The sequence below is a fragment of the Oncorhynchus gorbuscha genome, linkage group LG13 (genome assembly GCF_021184085.1).
Source record: "Oncorhynchus gorbuscha isolate QuinsamMale2020 ecotype Even-year linkage group LG13, OgorEven_v1.0, whole genome shotgun sequence".
Lineage (NCBI taxonomy): Eukaryota > Metazoa > Chordata > Actinopteri > Salmoniformes > Salmonidae > Oncorhynchus > Oncorhynchus gorbuscha.
In genome coordinates this window covers 100,139,948-100,159,100 of record NC_060185.1, presented here as the reverse complement: position 1 = coordinate 100,159,100, position 19,153 = coordinate 100,139,948, and the positions used below count along the sequence as shown (strand labels likewise).

General features: G+C 46.7%; 1 protein-coding gene across 1 annotated transcript in view; it reads left to right on the top strand.

Annotated features, from left to right (window-relative positions):
- Positions 1 to 292: 292 nt before the first annotated feature.
- LOC123992406 (transcription termination factor 1-like) overlaps positions 293 to 19,153 on the top strand; it is a 22,268-nt gene continuing 3,407 nt past the window's right edge. Inside the window, exons 1-7 of the mRNA XM_046293547.1 lie at positions 293 to 617; positions 1,413 to 1,457; positions 6,416 to 6,601; positions 6,742 to 6,823; positions 7,002 to 7,132; positions 7,267 to 7,462; positions 17,871 to 17,963. Of these exons, the coding sequence (XP_046149503.1) occupies positions 293 to 617; positions 1,413 to 1,457; positions 6,416 to 6,601; positions 6,742 to 6,823; positions 7,002 to 7,132; positions 7,267 to 7,462; positions 17,871 to 17,963 (1,058 nt within the window). The remainder of the gene's footprint in view (positions 618 to 1,412; positions 1,458 to 6,415; positions 6,602 to 6,741; positions 6,824 to 7,001; positions 7,133 to 7,266; positions 7,463 to 17,870; positions 17,964 to 19,153) is intronic.

Genomic DNA, 19,153 nt, shown 5'->3' with positions numbered 1-19,153 from the left:
GTAAGTCGTAGAGTTCAGTTTAATCGGCTTAGTTTAATATTGTCTTTGGGTTTTATAGATGGAGCAAATCGGTTAAACAGCTGCCACCATGCCGGGGTCGACAACTGGACAACTGGGCGACTGAGATTCCCTGTTTCCAGAACTGGGCGACTGAGATTTCCTGTTTCCAACATCCCATCTTCGAAAAATACGAAAGACGTTCCTGAAACATTCTCATTTGTGGTAACTGACACGGTCGAGGGATGCGAAACGTGAACCTGAACATAAAGAGCAAGCGGTGACAGAGTTGGACATGGTGGAGAAAGAGAGGAAGAAATGTAAGAAGCAAATGGAGGTACCAGATCCTGAGGAACGAACTGAAGAGAGAACCAAGAAAAAGTCAAACACTCTTCACACACAAGGTGTGGGAGACGATGGAGTGACTGTTGCCGCGGAGGGGATGAGTAGCTGGAAGAAAAAGAGAACCCGTAATGACAGAGAGACAGAAGAGGGGATGAACAGTGGCCTCTCAGCGTCTGCAGTAGATGTCTCAGATGTAAGGGTGCCTGTAGTGGCCATAAAGAGTAAGAAGAAGCTCAAGAACAGACAAACGAAGCTTGAAGAGGGAGCGGAAAGCCGTGAGACAGTTTTAAGATTAGCAGATGATCCTGAAATCATAGAACTGAACACTGAAGCGGTTGAGGAAGGGGAAAATGTGGTAACGAAGGTACAGAAGAACGAAAAAGAGAACAGGAAACGAAAGAAGGAAAAAGTTGGAGAGATTCAACTGAGCGTTTGTCCAGATAAAACCGAGCTCCCAGGTATTCTAGAACAAACTGGGAGAAAATGGAAAACAACAACAAGGCTGAAAACACAACCGGATGGAGGGGCTGAAGAGGGCAGCAGGAGAAACAAGAGACAATGCTGCAGAGAGTCTGACACAGGAATGGGCAGTGTCCCCTCTAAGTCAGATAACAGGACTCCTGATGCTGGCCCAGAATCTGAGACAGGGCAAGATGGCCTCCATACAACCATGGTTGAGACAAGCACCCAACACCGCAGACGCATCCAAAACGACAAAGCTCTGAGGTCAGTAGAAAGGAACGTCAGACACTTGTTTTAAGAGTGATTCTAGCATATACTGAAGAGTGATTTCCCCTATTGGTGGTGGTGAACATAACCATTGACAGTAGGATTTGCTGGTGAAAACCAGACCTTTGTGAATCATTGGTGCTGTGTACCAGAGTTTCATCTGAAACCTCTTCCGGTGCAGAGAGGAGGTATTTCTGTCCTGCCCTGTCAACTCGGAGGTTTCAAAAACAGATGCTATTGAGATATTTCTCCCCTCTCTGTGTTACAGTGAAATCGAATGGAGGGCTATGATTGAGCTCAAAGAGTTTGATCCCAATATTGCGTCTCGGCCTGTTAATAAGATCAGAGCGATGATCTTGATCGATTCAAGGAATTCCGAGGACAAGGTAGGTTTATTCTCTCAACCCTCATGGTGTTTATCGTAGGATGATGTAGCTAACGTGTCCACATGTAAGCAATGTTATGTAACATGCTACTGTGTTGAGAGATGTTTGAGAAATGTATTGTCATTTAGACCCAGTAGGTTAAACCAGGGCTCCAGACTGACATCATTTAGACCCAGTAGGTTAAACCAGGGCTCCAGACTGACATCATTTAGACTCCGTAGGTTAAACCAGGGCTCCAGACTGACATCATTTAGACCCAGTAGGTTAAAGCAGGGCTCCAGACTGACATCATTTAGACTCCGTAGGTTAAACCAGGGCTCCAGACTGACATCATTTAGACTCCGTAGGTTAAACCAGGGCTCCAGACTGACATCATTTAGACCCAGTAGGTTAAACCAGGGCTCCAGACTGACATCATTTAGACCCAGTAGGTTAAACCAGGGCTCCAGACTGACATCATTTAGACCCAGTAGGTTAAACCAGGGCTCCAGACTGACATCATTTAGACCCAGTAGGTTAAACCAGGGCTCCAGACTGACATCATTTAGACTCCGTAGGTTAAACCAGGGCTCCAGACTGACATCATTTAGACCCAGTAGGTTAAACCAGGGCTCCAGACTGACATCATTTAGACCCAGTAGGTTAAACCAGGGCTCCAGACTGACATCATTTAGACCCAGTAGGTTAAACCAGGGCTCCAGACTGACATCATTTAGACTCCGTAGGTTAAACCAGGGCTCCAGACTGACATCATTTAGACCCAGTAGGTTAAACCAGGGCTCCAGACTGACATCATTTAGACCCAGTAGGTTAAACCAGGGCTCCAGACTGACATCATTTAGACTCCGTAGATTAAACCACCTTAAAGCCGTCTGCATACGGTAAGATTTAGACTTGGATGTGACAGTTATATTTTTTAAATTTGTCTCGTTGGTGTGAGCTGCACAATCTACATCACCTGACTCAAAATGTCCTATTTTTGTAGGAGGCTGAAACTAGTGTTTGTTAACAGTAATGTAATGGGAGTCTCTGTGCCTGTTCCGCTGGGGCCTGCTGCTGGACAAAAAGCAGTGGGTATTATTTTAAAGACATTGTGTTTTGAGTTTCCTCTTACTCAGGTGGTGGACTAGACACATAAATTAGCCTATGATATTAGGTCACTCATGCATTTTTTGGGGTGCTACCAAATCATGGGCTGGTGCATCCAACTGAAAATGTACCTGTTTGGAGTCTGGCACCCTAGGTTACCGTGTTAGTCTGGAGCCCTTGGTTACCGTGTTAGTCTGGCACCCTAGGTTACCGTGCTAGTCTGGAGCCCTAGGTTACCGTGTTAGTCTGGAGCCCTAGGTTACCGTGTTAGTCTGGCACCCTAGGTTACCGTGTTAGTCTGGCACCCTAGGTTACCGTGCTAGTCTGGAGTCACCCATGGTTAGCAGATGTTAATGCGAGTCTGAAATGCTTGTGCTTCTAGTTCCGACAATGCAGTGATAACCAACAAGTAATCTAACTAACAATTCCAAACTACTGTCTTATACACAGTGTAAGGGGATCTGGAACATGTACATAAGGATATATGAATGAGTGATTACCGTATAGTACAGTATATACATATGAGATGAGTGTGTAGACAAAGTAAACAAAGTGGCATAGTTAAAGTGGCTAGTGATACATGTGTTACATAAGGATGCAGTCGATGTTGTAGTACAGTATATACATATGCATATGAGATGAATAATGTAGGGTAAGTAACATTATATGGTAGCATTGTTTAAAGTGGCCGTGATATATTTACATCATTTCCATCAATTCCCATTATTAAAATGGCTGGAGTTGGGTCAGTGTCAATGACAGTGTGTTGGCAGCAGCCACTCAATGTTAGTGGTGGCTATTTAACAGTCTGATGGCCTTGAGATAGAAGCTGTTTTCAGTCTCTCGGTCCCAGCTTTGATGCACCTGTACTGACCTCGCCTTCTGGATGATAGCGGGGTGAACAGGCAGTGGTTCGGGTGGTTGATGTCCTTGATGATCTTTATGGCCTTCCTGTAACCGGGTGGTTAGGTGTCCTGGAGGGCAGGTGTTTGCCCCCGGTGATGCGTTGTGCAGTCCTCACTACCCTCTGGAGAGCCCGGTTGAGGGCGGTTGCCGTACCAGGCGGTGATACAGCCCGCCAGGATGCTCTGTGCATCTGTAGAAGTTTGTGAGTGCTTTTGGTGACAAGCCAAATTTTTTCAGCCTCTGTTGAATAGGCGCTGCTGCGCCCTGTCAGTGTGAGTGGACCAATTCAGTTTGTCTGTCTGGAGAACCTAGCTAGGTTCCACTACTGTTCCATCGATGTGGATAGGGGTGTTCCCTCTGGAAGTCCACAATCATCTCCTTAGTTTTGTTGACGTTGAGTGTGAGGTTATTTTCCTGACACCACACTCCAGGGGCCCTCACCTCCTCCCTAGGCCGTCTCGTCGTTGTTGGTAATCAAGCCTACCACTGTTGTGGTCCCAAACTTGATTGAGTTGGAGCGTGCGTGGCCTGCAGTCGTGGGTGAACAGGGAGTACAGGAGAGGGCTCAGAGCACCCTGTGGGGCCCCGTGTTATCAGCGGGAGGAGATGTTGTTGCTAGTCCAGTACCCTGCACAGGGCGGGGTCGAGACCCAGGGTCTCGAGCTTGGTTACTATGGTGTTGAATGTCTGAACAGCATTCTCACATAGGTATTCCTCTTGTCCAGGTGGGTTAGGGCAGTGTGCAGTGTGGTTGAGATTGCATCGTCTGGACCTAGCGGTAAGCAAATTGGAGTGGGTCTAGGGTGTCAGGTAGGGTGGAGGTTATGGTCCTTGACTGTCTCTCAAAGCACTTCTGACGGAAGTGAGCCCGGGTTAGTCGTTTAGCTCAGTTACCTTAGCTTTCTTGGGAACAGGAACAATGGTGGCCCTCTTGAAGCATGTGGGAACCAGACTGGTATAGGTTGATTGAATATGTCCGTAAGTCTGCTCGGAGGGCGCGGCTGGGGATGCCGTCTGGGCCTGCAGCCTTGGTTACCGTGTTAGTCTGGAGCCCTTGGTTACCGTGTTAGTCTGGCACCCTAGGTTACCATGCTAGTCTGGAGCCCTAGGTTACCGCGTTAGTCTGGCGCCCTAGGTTACCATACTAGTCTGGCACCCTTGGTTACCGCGCTAGTCTGGAGCCCTACGTTAACGCGTTAGTCTGGCGCCCTAGGTTACCGTGCTAGTCTGCCACCCTTGGTTACCGCGCTAGTCTGGAGCCCTAGGTTACCGTGCTAGTCTGGAGCCCTAGGTTACCGTGCTAGACTGGAGCCCTAGGTTAACGTGCTAGACTGGAGCCCTAGGTTAACGTGCTAGACTGGAGCCCTAGGTTAACGTGCTAGTCCGGCGCCCTTGGTTACCATGCTAGTCTGGAGCCCTAGGTTACCGCGTTAGTCTGGAGCCCTTGGTTACCGTGCTAGTCTGGAGCCCTAGGTTACCGCGTTAGTCTGGAGCCCTAGGTTACCATGCTAGTCTGGAGCCCTAGGTTACCGTGCTAGTCTGGAGCCCTAGGTTACCGCGTTAGTCTGGAGCCCTAGGTTACCGCGTTAGTCTGGAGCCCTAGGTTACCATGCTAGTCTGGCACCCTAGGTTACCGCGTTAGTCTGGAGCCCTAGGTTACCGTGCTAGTCTGGCACCCTAGGTTACCGTGCTAGTCTGGCACCCTAGGTTACCGTGCTAGTCTGGCACCCTAGGTTACCGTGCTAGTCTGGAGCCCTAGGTTACCGTGCTAGTCTGGCACCCTAGGTTACCGTGCTAGTCTGGCACCCTAGGTTACCGTGCTAGTCTGGCGCCCTAGGTTACCGTGCTAGTCTGGAGCCCTAGGTTACCGTGCTAGTCTGGAGCCCTAGGTTACCGTGCTAGTCTGGAGCCCTAGGTTACCGTGCTAGTCTGGAGCCCTTGGTTACCGTGCTAGTCTGGAGCCCTAGGTTACCATGCTAGACTGGAGCCCTAGGTTACCGTGCTAGTCTGGCACCCTAGGTTACCGTGCTAGTCTGGAGCCCTAGGTTACCGTGCTAGTCTGGAGCCCTTGGTTACCGTGCTAGTCTGGCACCCTAGGTTACCGCGTTAGTCTGGAGCCCTAGGTTACCGTGCTAGTCTGGCACCCTAGGTTACCATGCTAGTCTGGAGCCCTTGGTTACCATGCTAGTCTGGAGCCCTAGGTTACCATGCTAGTCTGGAGCCCTAGGTTACCGTGCTAGTCTGGAGCCCTTGGTTACCGTGCTAGTCTGGAGCCCTAGGTTACCATGCTAGTTTGGAGCCCTAGGTTACCGTGCTAGTCTGGAGCCCTAGGTTACCATGCTAGTCTGGAGCCCTTGGTTACCATGCTAGTCTGGAGCCCTAGGTTACCATGCTAGTCTGGAGCCCTAGGTTACCATGCTAATCTGGAGCCCTAGGTTACCATGCTAGTCTGGAGCCCTAGGTTACCATGCTAGTCTGGAGCCCTAGGTTACCGTGCTAGTCTGGAGCCCTTGGTTACCGTGCTAGTCTGGAGCCCTAGGTTACCGTGCTAGTCTGGAGCCCTAGGTTACCGTGCTAGTCTGGAGCCCTAGGTTACCGTGCTAGTCTGGAGCCCTAGGTTACCGTGCTAGTCTGGAGCCCTAGGTTACCGTGCTAGACTGGAGCCCTTGGTTACCGTGCTAGTCTGGAGCCCTAGGTTACCGTGCTAGTCTGGAGCCCTAGGTTACCGTGCTAGACTGGAGCCCTAGGTTACCGTGCTAGTCTGGAGCCCTAGGTTACCGTGTTAGTCTGGAGCCCTAGGTTACCATGCTAGTCTGGAGCCCTAGGTTACCGTGCTAGTCTGGCACCCTAGGTTACCATGCTAGTCTGGAGCCCTAGGTTACCGTGCTAGACTGGAGCCCTTGGTTACCGTGCTAGTCTGGCGCCCTTGGTTAAGACTCTGTGGAATCTTCTGTCTTTTCCAGGCATTTCCCTGCGAACTGGACGATACAGCGCACAGGAGAACAGACAACTCATGAGGAACATAAACGACTTCTTGGCTCTCACAGGGATTGAGAACGCCGCTAAACTCTTCCATACAAAGCGCTTCAGAGACGAACTGTCTTTTATCCAGAGGCTGAAGAGTCATCACAGATTCCCTGCGAGAATAGGTGCGTTGACTTCCAGCCAGCTTCATAATCATAACTAGTCCACATTTATATCCCGGTCTTTACTATTGTCTACAGTGCTAAATAAGTATGCTAAGGGATTTCCCTGAAAACTGATCTCCCCTCTCCCTAACCTGTTCCAGCTGAAGGAATCCCGAGGCCTTGGCATAAGATCTATACTCGTGGTGGGAGGAAAATGTTTGATGGCAGCAGTTACAAGGGCCGGTAAGACTGGGCTAGTTACTTTAAGGAACTGACAACTGCAATAATGGGCTTTGGCTGTGTACAAAAGTATAGTGATGTTGAATTGGAACAAACAACTGTGCCGTTTCTCCTGACATGAAGCTCGTTATACTGGGCTTTTACAGACTTATTACTTGAATGTTTCTATGTGAATTTTTAGACGAAGGTTCAGCGAAGATGAACTTTACTCTTTGAAAAAACTGCAGACGTTGCACGGCAACAATTGGGTGAAGATCTCACAGTTGACTGGCCGGAGTGAAACGCCCCTTAGGAAACGGTTTTCTCAGATTTGTAAGTCATCGCGAACGTTAATTAAATATAATGACTCCTTTCCTGACCATCCTGCTTCACTAACTTTCTGGTCCATTTTGTTACCAGCGTTTGTCTGAACAACGGTCCCGCTTTGTTTTGTGTGTGTTTTTCAGTCGCAAACTTAGGTTCTTGGGGCAAGGAAGAACTGAAGAGACTAATGGAAGCTGTGCGAGACCACCTGCTGGGACAGGTGGAGCCTGGCAGAGGGCATGCCACCGTCAGGAAAGACCAGCTGTACAACAACATCCCCTGGACAGTTGTATGCCGGAGGGTTAAGACACGCCACCGGGACCAGTGTCGAATGAAATGGTGTGTAGTACAGAGTTTCATGGGTAACTGTTGCAAAGAAAACAAAAACAAAATGGCCAACGTTTTCACAGTGAATAATAATTATGCAAATTGCAGAAATTACCGTAAAATACATTATGATCTTCCAGGGTGATTTAATTAGGAACTTTTCTTCAACAATGTGTTTTATGATGAAGTTGGTATTCATGTATCGCTCACTAATCTTTCATGGACAGACTGTAAACATAAATTGTACCGTAGAATCTGTCAAGAGACTATTGGATGTGTCAGATAGACTAACAGTGAAATGCTGACTGACAGGTCCTTTTTTCCAACCATGCAGAGTTAAAGATAAAATAGACATAGTGACACAAGGAGTAAATACTCAGTGTATAACTATAACGAGTAAAAATAACACGGCTATATACAGGAAGTAGAAAATAACACGGCTCTACACAGGGAGTAGACAATAACATGGCTATATACAGGAAGTAGACAATAACATGACTATATACAGGAAGTAGAAAATAACACGGCTATATACAGGAAGTAGAAAATAACACGGCTATATACAGGAAGTAGAAAATAACATGGCTAAATACAGGGAGTACAAAATAACATGGCTATATACAGGGAGTACAAAATAACATGGCTATATACAGGGAGTACAAAATAACATGGCTAAATACAGGGAGTAGACAATAACATGGGTATATACAGGGAGTAGACAATAACATGGTTATATACAGGGAGTAGAAAATAACATGGGTATATACAGGAAGTAGAAAATAACAATCAGTAGATTGTTCGTAGATGAGAGACCGGATGGTCCAGCATGCATCTCTGGTCCTCTGAAGAATGTCTCTGGTGGTGAACTGGATACGTTGCTGTATCGTTGTGTGTGTTAGACTGGTTATGTTGTCCGTCCTTTCCTAACCCACGTTTACAGTTGCTGCGCTAAATCAACGGCTAGGAGGTATCACTTCTTTAGTGAATAAGGGTTCAAAGTTCATACCAAGTTGCCATGCCATATGTTCATGCTATATTCTGGCTGGTATAGTTGAAATTCATCCTTCCTGCATGTAGGTCGCCTCGTTCACATTGACGCCAGGGGGGTGATAACCAGAACGCCGGGGGGCGGCAACGATGAGGCAGCCTATAGGGAGGAGGTCAGAGACCTGGCAACTCTCCCTCAATGTGAGCAAGACAAAGGCGCTGAACGTGGACGACAGGAAAAGGAGGGCCGAACAGTTCCCCATTTAACATCAATGGGACTGTAGTGGAGCGGGTCGAGAGTTTCAAGTGGTGTCCACATCACCAACAAACTATCATGGTCAAAACACACCAAGTCAGTTCAGAGGGCACGACAACACCCTTTAACCTCAGGAGACTGAAAAGATTTGGCATGGTTCCTCAAATCGTCAAAGAATTTTACACCTGCACCATCGAGAGCATCCTGACCGTTTGCATCACCGCCTGGTATGGCAACTGCTGGTCCTCCAACCACAATTTGCTACCGAGGGTCGTGCGTACGGCCCAATACATCACTGGGGCCAAGCTTCCTGCCACCCAAGACCTCTATACCAGGCGGTGTCAGAGAAAGGCCTAACATTGTCAAAGACTCCAGCCACCCCAGTCATAGACTGTCTTCTCTGCTTCCGCACGGCAAGCGGTACCGGAGCACCAAGTCTAGGTCCAAGAGGCTCCTTAACAGCTTCTATCCCCAAGCCAATAAGACTGCTGAACAATTAATCAAATGGCCACCAGACTATTTATATTGACACCCCCTCCCCCCTCTATTTGTTTTTTACACTGCTGCTACTCGCTGTTTATTATCTATATATTATTATGCATAGTCACGTCATCCCTACCTATATGTACAGATGACCTTGACTAACCTATACCCCTGTACATTGACTCTTGCCCTGTATATAGCCTCGTTATTGTTACTTTATTATTTAATTTATTAGTTTATTTGATAAATATTTTCTAAACTCTTTCTTGAACTGCATTGTTGGTTAAGCGAATTGGAGTGGGTCTAGGGTATCCAGGAGGATGCTGTTGGGTTTCGGGAGTAATAATTTCACCGCTAAGAGCCAATCACAACAGCTAGCACATCCTCTTGCAGCCTGCCAGAAATCAACTTTGATATGTCAATGAGTGGCCAGATGGAAGCCACACCTCAGTAAAAGGCACATGACAACCCGCTTGGAATTTGCCATAAGGCACCTTAAGGACTCAGCCCATGAGAAACAAGATTCTCTGGTCTGATGAAACCAAGACTGAACTCTTTTTGGCCTAAATGCCAAGCATCACGTCTGGAGGAAACCTGGCACCATCCCTATGGTGAAGCATGGTGGTGGCAGCATCAGGCTGTGGGGATGTTTTTCAGCGGCAGGGACTGGAAAACTTGTCGGGATAGAGGGAAAGATGAACAGAGAGATCCTTGATGAAAACCTGCTCCAGAGCACTCGGGACCTCGGAGTCGGGCAAAAGTTCGCCTTCCAACAGGACAAGGACCTTAAGCACACAGCCAAGACAACGCAGGAGTGGATTCGGTGCTCCCCATCCAACCTGACAAAGCTTGAGAGGATCTTCAGAAAAGAATGGGATGCATTTCTAAAAAAGCTGTTTTTGCTTTGTCATTGTGGGATATTATGACGTCATTGTGGGGTATTATGACGTCATTGTGGGGTATTATGACATCATTGTGGGGTATTATGATGTCATTGGGGTATTATGATGTCCTTATGGGGTATTATGTGTAGACTGAGAGGGGGAAAATTTTTTAAAGTAATTTTAGAATAAGGCTGTAACAAAATGTGGAAAAGGTCAAGGGGTCTGAATACTTTCTGTATGCACTGTACGTCAAACTTCTGCCATAGCCAGTTGGCCAGCATGTCAATATTACTCTTTAGCCAGTTGGCAAGCATGACAATATTACTCTTTAGCCAGCTGGCAAGCATGACAATATTACTCTTTAGCCAGTTGGCCAGCATGTCAATATTACTCTTTAGCCAGTTGGCAAGCATGACAATATTACTCTTTAGCCAGCTGGCAAGCATGACAATATTACTCTTTAGCCAGTTGGCCAGCATGACAATATTACTCTTTAGCCAGTTGGCAAGCATGACAATATTACTCTTTAGCCAGCTGGCAAGCATGACAATATTACTCTTTAGCCAGTTGGCAAGCATGACAATATTACTCTTTAGCCAGCTGGCAAGCATGACAATATTACTCTTTAGCCAGTTGGCAAGCATGACAATATTACTCTTTTGCCAGTTGGCCAGCATGACAGCATGACAATATTACTCTTTAGCCAGTTGGCAAGCATGACAATATTACTCTTTAGCCAGTTGGCAAGCATGACAATATTACTCTTTAGCCAGCTGGCAAGCATGACAATATTACTCTTTAGCCAGCTGGCAAGCATGACAATATTACTCTTTAGCCAGCTGGCAAGCATGACAATATTACTCTTTAGCCAGCTGGCAAGCATGATAATATTACTCTTTAGCCAGCTGGCAAGCATGATAATATTACTCTTTAGCCAGCTGGCATGTAACGTCGTTCGTCTGTTGAATGAAGAGAGTCAGACCGAAATGCAGTGTGTAGGTTATTCATGACTTTAATGAAGGAATTGCGGTACATGAAATAACTGAAATACGAAAACAACAAACGGAACGTGAAACCTATTACAGCCTATCTGGTGACTACAACACAGAGACAGGAACAAACACCCACAAAATACAACGCGAAAGTCAGGCTGTCTAAATACGGTTCTCAATCAGAGACAACGACAAGCACCTGACTCTGATTGAGAATCGCCCCAGGCAGCCAAGCCTAACTAGACACACCCCTAATCAGCCGCAATCCCAAATAATACAAACCCCAATACGAATACAACATATAAACCCATGTCACACCCTGGCCTACCCAAACATATAACAAAAACACAAAATACAATGACAAAGGCGTGACAGAATCCCCCCCCTAAGGTGCGGACTCCGGGACGCACCTCAGGAGCATAGGGAGGGTCCGGTGGGCGTCTGTCCATGGTGGCGGTTCTGGCTCGGGACGTGGACCCCACTCCATTAATGTCCTATTTCCTCCCCTTCGCGTCCTGGGATAATCCACTTTCTCCGCCGACCATGGCCTAATAGTCCTCACCCAGTTCCCCACATAACTGAGGGGCAGCTCAGGACCGAGGGGCAGCTCGGGACAGAGGGGCATCTCAGGACAGAGGGGCATCTCGGGACAGAGGGGCATCTCGGGACAGAGGGGCAGCTCGGGACAGAGGGGCAGCTCGGGACAGAGGGGCAGCCCGGGACCGAAGCAGCCCGGTACTGAGGGGAAGCCCTGTACTGAGAAGAATCACGGTCGACAACTCCATTGTGTCCTCCTCCCAGAGCGCCAAGAACCTTGGCGTGATCCTGGACAACACCCTGTCGTTCTCAACTAACATCAAGGCGGTGGCCCGTTCCTGTAGGTTCATGCTCTACAACATCCGCAGAGTACGACCCTGCCTCACACAGGAAGCGGCGCAGGTCCTAATCCAGGCACTTGTCATCTCCCGTCTGGATTACTGCACTCGCTGTTGGCTGGGCTCCTGCCTGTGCCATTAAACCCCTTCAACTCATCCAGAACGCCGCAGTTCTGGTGTTCAACCTTCCCAAGTTCGTCACGTCACCCCACTCCTCCGTTCTCTCCACTGGCTTCCAGTTGAAGCTCGCATCCGCTACAAGACCATGGTGCTTGCCTACGGAGCTGTGAGGGGAACGGCACCTCAGTACCTCCAGGCTCTGATCAGGCCCTACACCCAAACAAGGGCACTGCGTTCATCCACCTCTGGCCTGCTCGCCTCCCTACCACTGAGGAAGTACAGCTCCCGCTCAGCCCAGTCAAAACTGAGGGGCTGCCCTGGCCCCCAATGGTGGAACAAACTCCCTCACGACGCCAGGACAGCGGAGTCAATCACCACCTTCCGGAGACACCTGAAACCCCACCTCTTTAAGGAATACCTAGGATAGGTTAAGTAATCCCTCTCACCCCACCCCCCCTAAGTTTTAGATGCACTATTGTTAAGTGACTGTCCCACTGGATGTCATAAGGTGAATGCACCAATTTGTAAGTCGCTCTGGATAAGAGCGTCTGCTAAATGACTTAAATGTAAATGTAAATGTAAGAAGCTCAGGCAGGTAGTAGGCTCCGGTAAATACTGGCTGGCTGGTGGAACTGGATAATTCAGGTTGTCTGGCCGATCTAGAAGATCTTGGCAGACTGGCACTTCTGGCGGATCCTGGCAGACTGGCAACGCTGGGCCGACTGGCAGCGCTGGGCAGACTGGCGGCGCTGGGCAGACTGGCGGCGCTGGGCAGACTGGCGGCGCTGGGCAGACTGGGAGCACTGGGCAGACTGGGAGCACTGGCGGCGCTGGGCCGACTGGGAGCACTGGCGGCGCTGGGCCGACTGGGAGCACTTGCCGCGCTGGGCCGACTGGGAGCACTGGCCGCGCTGGGCCGACTGGGAGCACTGGCCGCGCTGGGCCGGCTGGGAGCACTGGCCGCGCTGGGCTGACTGGGAGCACTGGCGGCGCTGGACAGACAGGAGACTCCGGCAGGGCAGGAGAGGAGAAAAGCTCTGGATGCGCTAGACAGGCGAGGCGCACTGGAGGCCTTGTGCGTGGTGCTGGAACTGGTGGTACTGGCGCGAGGACACGCACAGGAAGCCTGGTGCGGGGAGCTGCTACCGGAGGACTGGTGTGTGGAGGTGGCACAGGATGGGCTAGACCAGGGGTGTCAAAGTCAAATGGACGGAGGGCCAAATAAAAAATTTAGCTACAAGCCGAGGGCCGGACTGTTCGAATGTTCATTGAATTTTTTTAAATGACGCATATAGTCTAGTGAACCTAATTGAACCTACTGAAAACCTAACAAATATATTCCAATATGATCAGATAAATAAAGCAATATTTTCTTATGGCTCTGTCAGTAATCTTTAATTTTCAACAGACACAAAAGACAAATTTCCTTTATATAAAAATCCCCATAACATGAACATTAAATGAAAGAAACCGGTATTCAAGGCACCATCAGTAGCCTATATTTTCTATTTTAGCAAAAGTGGGCTAAATTTACTTCAAAGAAAAAAACAATAATAGCAATTTTCTATCATCCACTCAACTGAAATATTTTTAAAATATAATTGGATTGAAATACAATAAAATAAAGTGCAAAAATCTATTAATCAAAAACAACACTTTGTTTAAGGAGAAGTAACATGCAGTGAAAACAAATATTAAACTTTAACTTTTAAACTTGAACTGAGTAAAAACTCTAAATATGTGATTGCACAGTAATGTTCACTTGTTTGAGGTTGAGGGTGATACTTGGTGGTGTCCCATCTTTTCCACAAGTTCATCAATGTTCGGGGTAAGGCTCTGAGCTGAGGAAATCCTCAGAATTGAGTGGAGGTGTTCAGCAGTAAGTCGACTTCTGTGTGATGTTTTGTTCAAGTTCATCAAAGAAAACAGTTGTTCACACAGGTATGTGCTGCCAAACATAGACAACGTTTGAGCAGCCTGGATGCGCAGCTGGGGCATTGTGTCGGGGAGGAAACGGGCGAACTCCGCAGCACCCACTGCCGCATATTTTGCCCTCAGTGCATCATTGCATTGGAGGTCAATCAACTCCATTTGGAGGTTTGGTGGTGAGCTTTCCACGTCAACAGCAAATGGGTTACCGAGCAGTTCCAACCTGCTTTTTTGTGCTTCAAAGTCAGCAAATCGGCGTCGAAAGTCAGCGGCAAGCATACCTATTTTATCAGCCAACTGTGCGCTCGGGAACGCACTGGTAGAGAGCTTCTCTTTCATGGTCTGGCAGCTGGGAAAGTGGCTCAAATTTTCTTTCCGCATCTGCGTCTCCCACAGAGTCAGTTTGGTTTTAAATGCCTTCACTGTACTGTACATATCAGAGATGACACGATCCCGACCCTGCAGCTGCAAGTTCATTGCATTCAGATGACTCGTAATGTCACACAGAAAAGCCATTTCACACAGAAACATTTCGTCTCGGAGTTGTGTTGTGTCTTTCCCTTTGCTGTCCAAGAACAGACAAATCTCCTCACGAAGCTCGAAACATCTTTGAAGCACCTTTCCCTGGCTTAGCCATCGCACCTCTGTGTGATAAGGCAAATCACCATGCTCCGTTTCTAACTCCGTCAGAAATGCCTTGAACTGGCGGTGATTCAAACCTTTGGCTCTGATAAAGTTAACTGTGCGCGTGATGATGCTCATTACATGCTCCATTTTCAAGGCTTTACCGCACAACGCTTCCTGGTGTATGATACAATGATAAGCTGTCAGCTCACCTGTCGCGTTTTCCTCTTGCATCTTTTCCCGTATCTTCTTCACCAGTCCGCTCCTGTGTCCACACATCGCAGGTGCTCCGTCGGTTGTCAAACCCACGAGTTTTTCCCAAGGCAGCTCCATCTCATTTACACATCTTGACACCTCTTCATACAAATCATGCCCCGTAGTTGTGCCATGCATAGGACGTAAAGCCAAAAACTCCTCTGTCACGCTTAGGCTGGAGTCCACTCCGCGGATGAAAATTGACAACTGGGCAATGTCAGAAATGTCGGTGCTCTCATCCACAGCCAAGGAATATGCAATGAAATCTTTTCCCTTTTTCACAAGCTGCTCTTTTAGATTGATGGACAACTGGTCTACTCTCTCGGCAATGGTGTTTCTGCTCAGACTCACATTTAAAAAGAGTTGCCTTTTTTCTGGGCAAACTTCGTCACAAACTTTAATCATGCAGTTTTTGATGAAATCCCCCTCCGTAAATGGCCGGGCTGATTTAGCGATCTCTTCTGCCAAAATAAAACTGGCCTTGACAGCAGCCTGGCCTTGTGATTTGGCTTTTTTGAACAGAGCCTGTCGAGATTTGAGGCCTCGTTTTAATTCCTCTGCCTTTTGTAGCCTTTGTTCCATGTCCATATTCTTGTTTTTGTCCGCGTGTTTCGTTTCATAATGTCGTCTCAGATTATACTCTTTCAGTACCGCCACACTTTCTCCACACAGAAGACACACAGGTTTTCCAGCTACCTCCGTGAACAAATACTCCGACTCCCACCTTGTTTGAAACCCCCGGTTCTCAGTGTCCACCTTCCGTTTTGCCATTTTTGATGGGTATCTGAAAGTTAATTTTACTGTGATGCTGACAACTGCTGTGCCAATAAATATTGAAATGAAGCAGCCTACTGCTCGGTGCGTCACCGTTGCATTGTGGGAAATGTAGTATTGGTGCGTGTAAAAGATCTGCGGGCTGCCGGCTTGCTGCGGTCTGCGGGCCGGTTCTAATAATAAATCAAGATCATCCCAGGGGCCGTAAAAAACCTTCTCGCGGGCCGGATGTGGCCCGCGGGCCTTGACTCTGACATATGTGGGCTAGACCGTGAAGGCGTACTGGAGATCTTGAGAGCAGTGTAGGCACAGGACGTGCAAGGCTAGGGATGTGCACAGGAGGCCTGGTGCGTGAGGCTGGCACCAACTTCACCAGCTGACTAACACGCACCTCAGGTTGAGTATAGAGCGCTAACTCAGGTGCTATCAAATCCCCGACACGATCCGTCGGACGAATATTATAGCTATAGCACCAAGCTAGCAACTCCCTCATTACTCTCTACTCCACTTTCCCCATTAACTCCTTCACAGTCTCTGCTTCGCTCACCTCTAACACTGGCTCTAGTTCTGGTCTCCTCCTTGGCTCTTCATGATGAACAAGGAGAGTTGGCTCAGGTCTATCTCCTGACTCAGCCATACTCTCCCTAAGCCCCCCCCCCCAATAAATTTTTTGGGGTGACTTTCCGGTTTCCAACCGCGTCGCCGTGCTGCCTCCTCATACTTGCGCCTCTCTGCTTTAGCAGCTTCTATTTCCTCCTTGGGACGGCGATATTCTCCCGGCTGCGCCCAGGGTCCTTTTCCGTCTAATTCCTCCTCCCATGTCCAAATCTCCAAATGGTGCAGCCTCTCCCACTGCAACTGCTCTTCACGATTAACAGGGAGAGTAGGCTCAGGTCTGACTCCTGACTCAGCCACTCTCTCTCTGCGCTTTCCCCCGTTACTTTCGGTTTTTGCTCTGTATAGCCGTGCTTTCCTTTTCGACTCCATACGTCTATAGCCCTCTTCGCATTGCTGTAGGGAATCCCAGGCGGGCTCCTGCACTCGCTCCGGGTCGGCCGCCCACCTGTCGATTTCTTCCCACGTCGTATAATCCATGCTTCTGCCGTCCATAGCGTCCTCCTTTAGATCCTGCCAGTTCACACGCTGCTCGGTCTGTGAGTGGGTGTTTCTGTAACGTCGTTCGTCTGTTGAATGAAGAGAGTCGAAATGCAGCGTGTAGGTTATTCATGACTTTAATGAAGGAATTGCGGTACATGAAATAACTGAAATACGAAAACAACAAACGGAACGTGAAACTAATTACAGCCTATCTGGTGACTACAACACAGAGACAGGAACAAACACCCACAAAATACAACGCGAAAGTCAGGCTGTCTAAATACGGTTCTCAATCAGAGACAACGACAAGCACCTGACTCTGATTGAGAATCGCCCCAGGCAACCAAGCCTAACTAGACACACCCCTAATCAGCCGCAATCCCAAATAATACAAACCCCAATACGAATACAACATATAAACCCATGTCACACCCTGGCCTACCCAAACATATAACAAAAACACAAAATACAATGACCAAGGTGTGACATGGCAAGCATGATAATATTACTCTTTAGCCAGTTGGCAAGCATGATAATATTACTCTTTAGCCAGTTGGCCAGCATGACAATATTACTCTTTAGCCAGTTGGCCAGCATGATAATATTACTCTTTAGCCAGTTGGCCAGCATGACAATATTACTCTTTAGCCAGTTGGCCAGCATGACAATATTACTCTTTAGCCAGTTGGCCAGCATGACAATATTACTCTTTAGCCAGTTGGCAAGCATGACAATATTACTCTTTAGCCAGTTGGCCAGCATGACAATATTACTCTTTAGCCAGTTGGCAAGCATGACAATATTACTCTTTAGCCAGTTGGCAAGCATGACAGTATTACTCTGTTGCCAGTCAACCTTATGGAATAGGCACTGTTAAGATTCTATGTTACTTATGTTAAACAGGGAAATGATCAGAAATTATTATATCGTACACAGTGTTAGTTGTTAGTTAGCCCAGATGAATTGCTCGCTAAACTCTAGTTAAATAGTCGTCTCCTTTTTATAACTCAAATTGTTCTTTTTTGCACGTTGCACAATTCTTCCACTTTGACAATGTCGCCCTGGTTTTTGTTTCCACAAGCGTTTAGATTCAGAACATTGTCTTTTGAGGCAGAGGCTGTATCTTCTCGTCTCTGTTCCCAGGTTGGGTGTTATGGCATACAAAATGGCACACGGACAACCAGCATTCAGTGGAGGTGTGAAAACCTTAAAGGCTAAAGTGGATTTGATCAAAGCGTGAGTTTTTGTGAAGATTTTTAAATTCAATATATGCTATTGTAGAATTGTTTAGTTTTATTTTCTTTGGAAGATTTATTAACCCAGTCTAGTGACTTATTAATGTGGTGTAATATGGTTTATTAACCCAGTCTAGTGACTTATTAATGTGGTGTAATATGGTTTATTAACCCAGTCTAGTGACTTATTAATGTGGTGTAATATGGTTTATTAACCCAGTGACTTATTAATGTGGTGTAATATGATTTATTAACCCAGTGACTTATTAATGTGGTGTAATATGGTTTATTAACCCAGTCTAGTGACTTATTAATGTGGTGTAATATGGTTTATTAACCCAGTCTATTGACTTATTAATGTGGTGTAATATGGTTTATTAACCCAGTGACTTATTAATGTGGTGTAATATGGTTTATTAACCCAGTCTAGTGACTTATTAATGTGGTGTAATATGATTTATTAACCCAGTGACTTATTAATGTGGTGTAATATGATTTATTAACCCAGTGACTTATTAATGTGGTGTAATATGATTTATTAACCCAGTGACTTATTAATGTGGTGTAATATGATTTATTAACCCAGTGACTTATTAATGTGGTGTAATATGGTTTATTAACCCAGTGACTTATTAATGTGGTGTAATATGGTTTATTAACCCAGTCTAGTGACTTATTCATGTGGTGTAATATGGTTTATTAACCCAGTCTAGTGACTTATTAATGTGGTGTAATATGATTTATTAACCCAGTGACTTATTAATGTGGTGTAATATGATTTATTAACCCAGTCTAGTGACTTATTAATGTGGTGTAATATGATTTATTAACCCAGTCTAGTGACTTATTAATGTGGTGTAATATGGTTTATTAACCCAGTGTAGTGACTTATTAATGTGGTGTAATATGATTTATTAACCCAGTCTAGTGACTTATTAATGTGGTGTAATATGATTTATTAACCCAGTGACTTATTAATGTGGTGTAATATGATTTATTAACCCAGTGACTTATTAATGTGGTGTAATATGATTTATTAACCCAGTGACTTATTAATGTGGTGTAATATGATTTATTAACCCAGTGACTTATTAATGTGGTGTAATATGATTTATTAACCCAGTGACTTATTAATGTGGTGTAATATGATTTATTAACCCAGTGACTTATTAATGTGGTGTAATATGATTT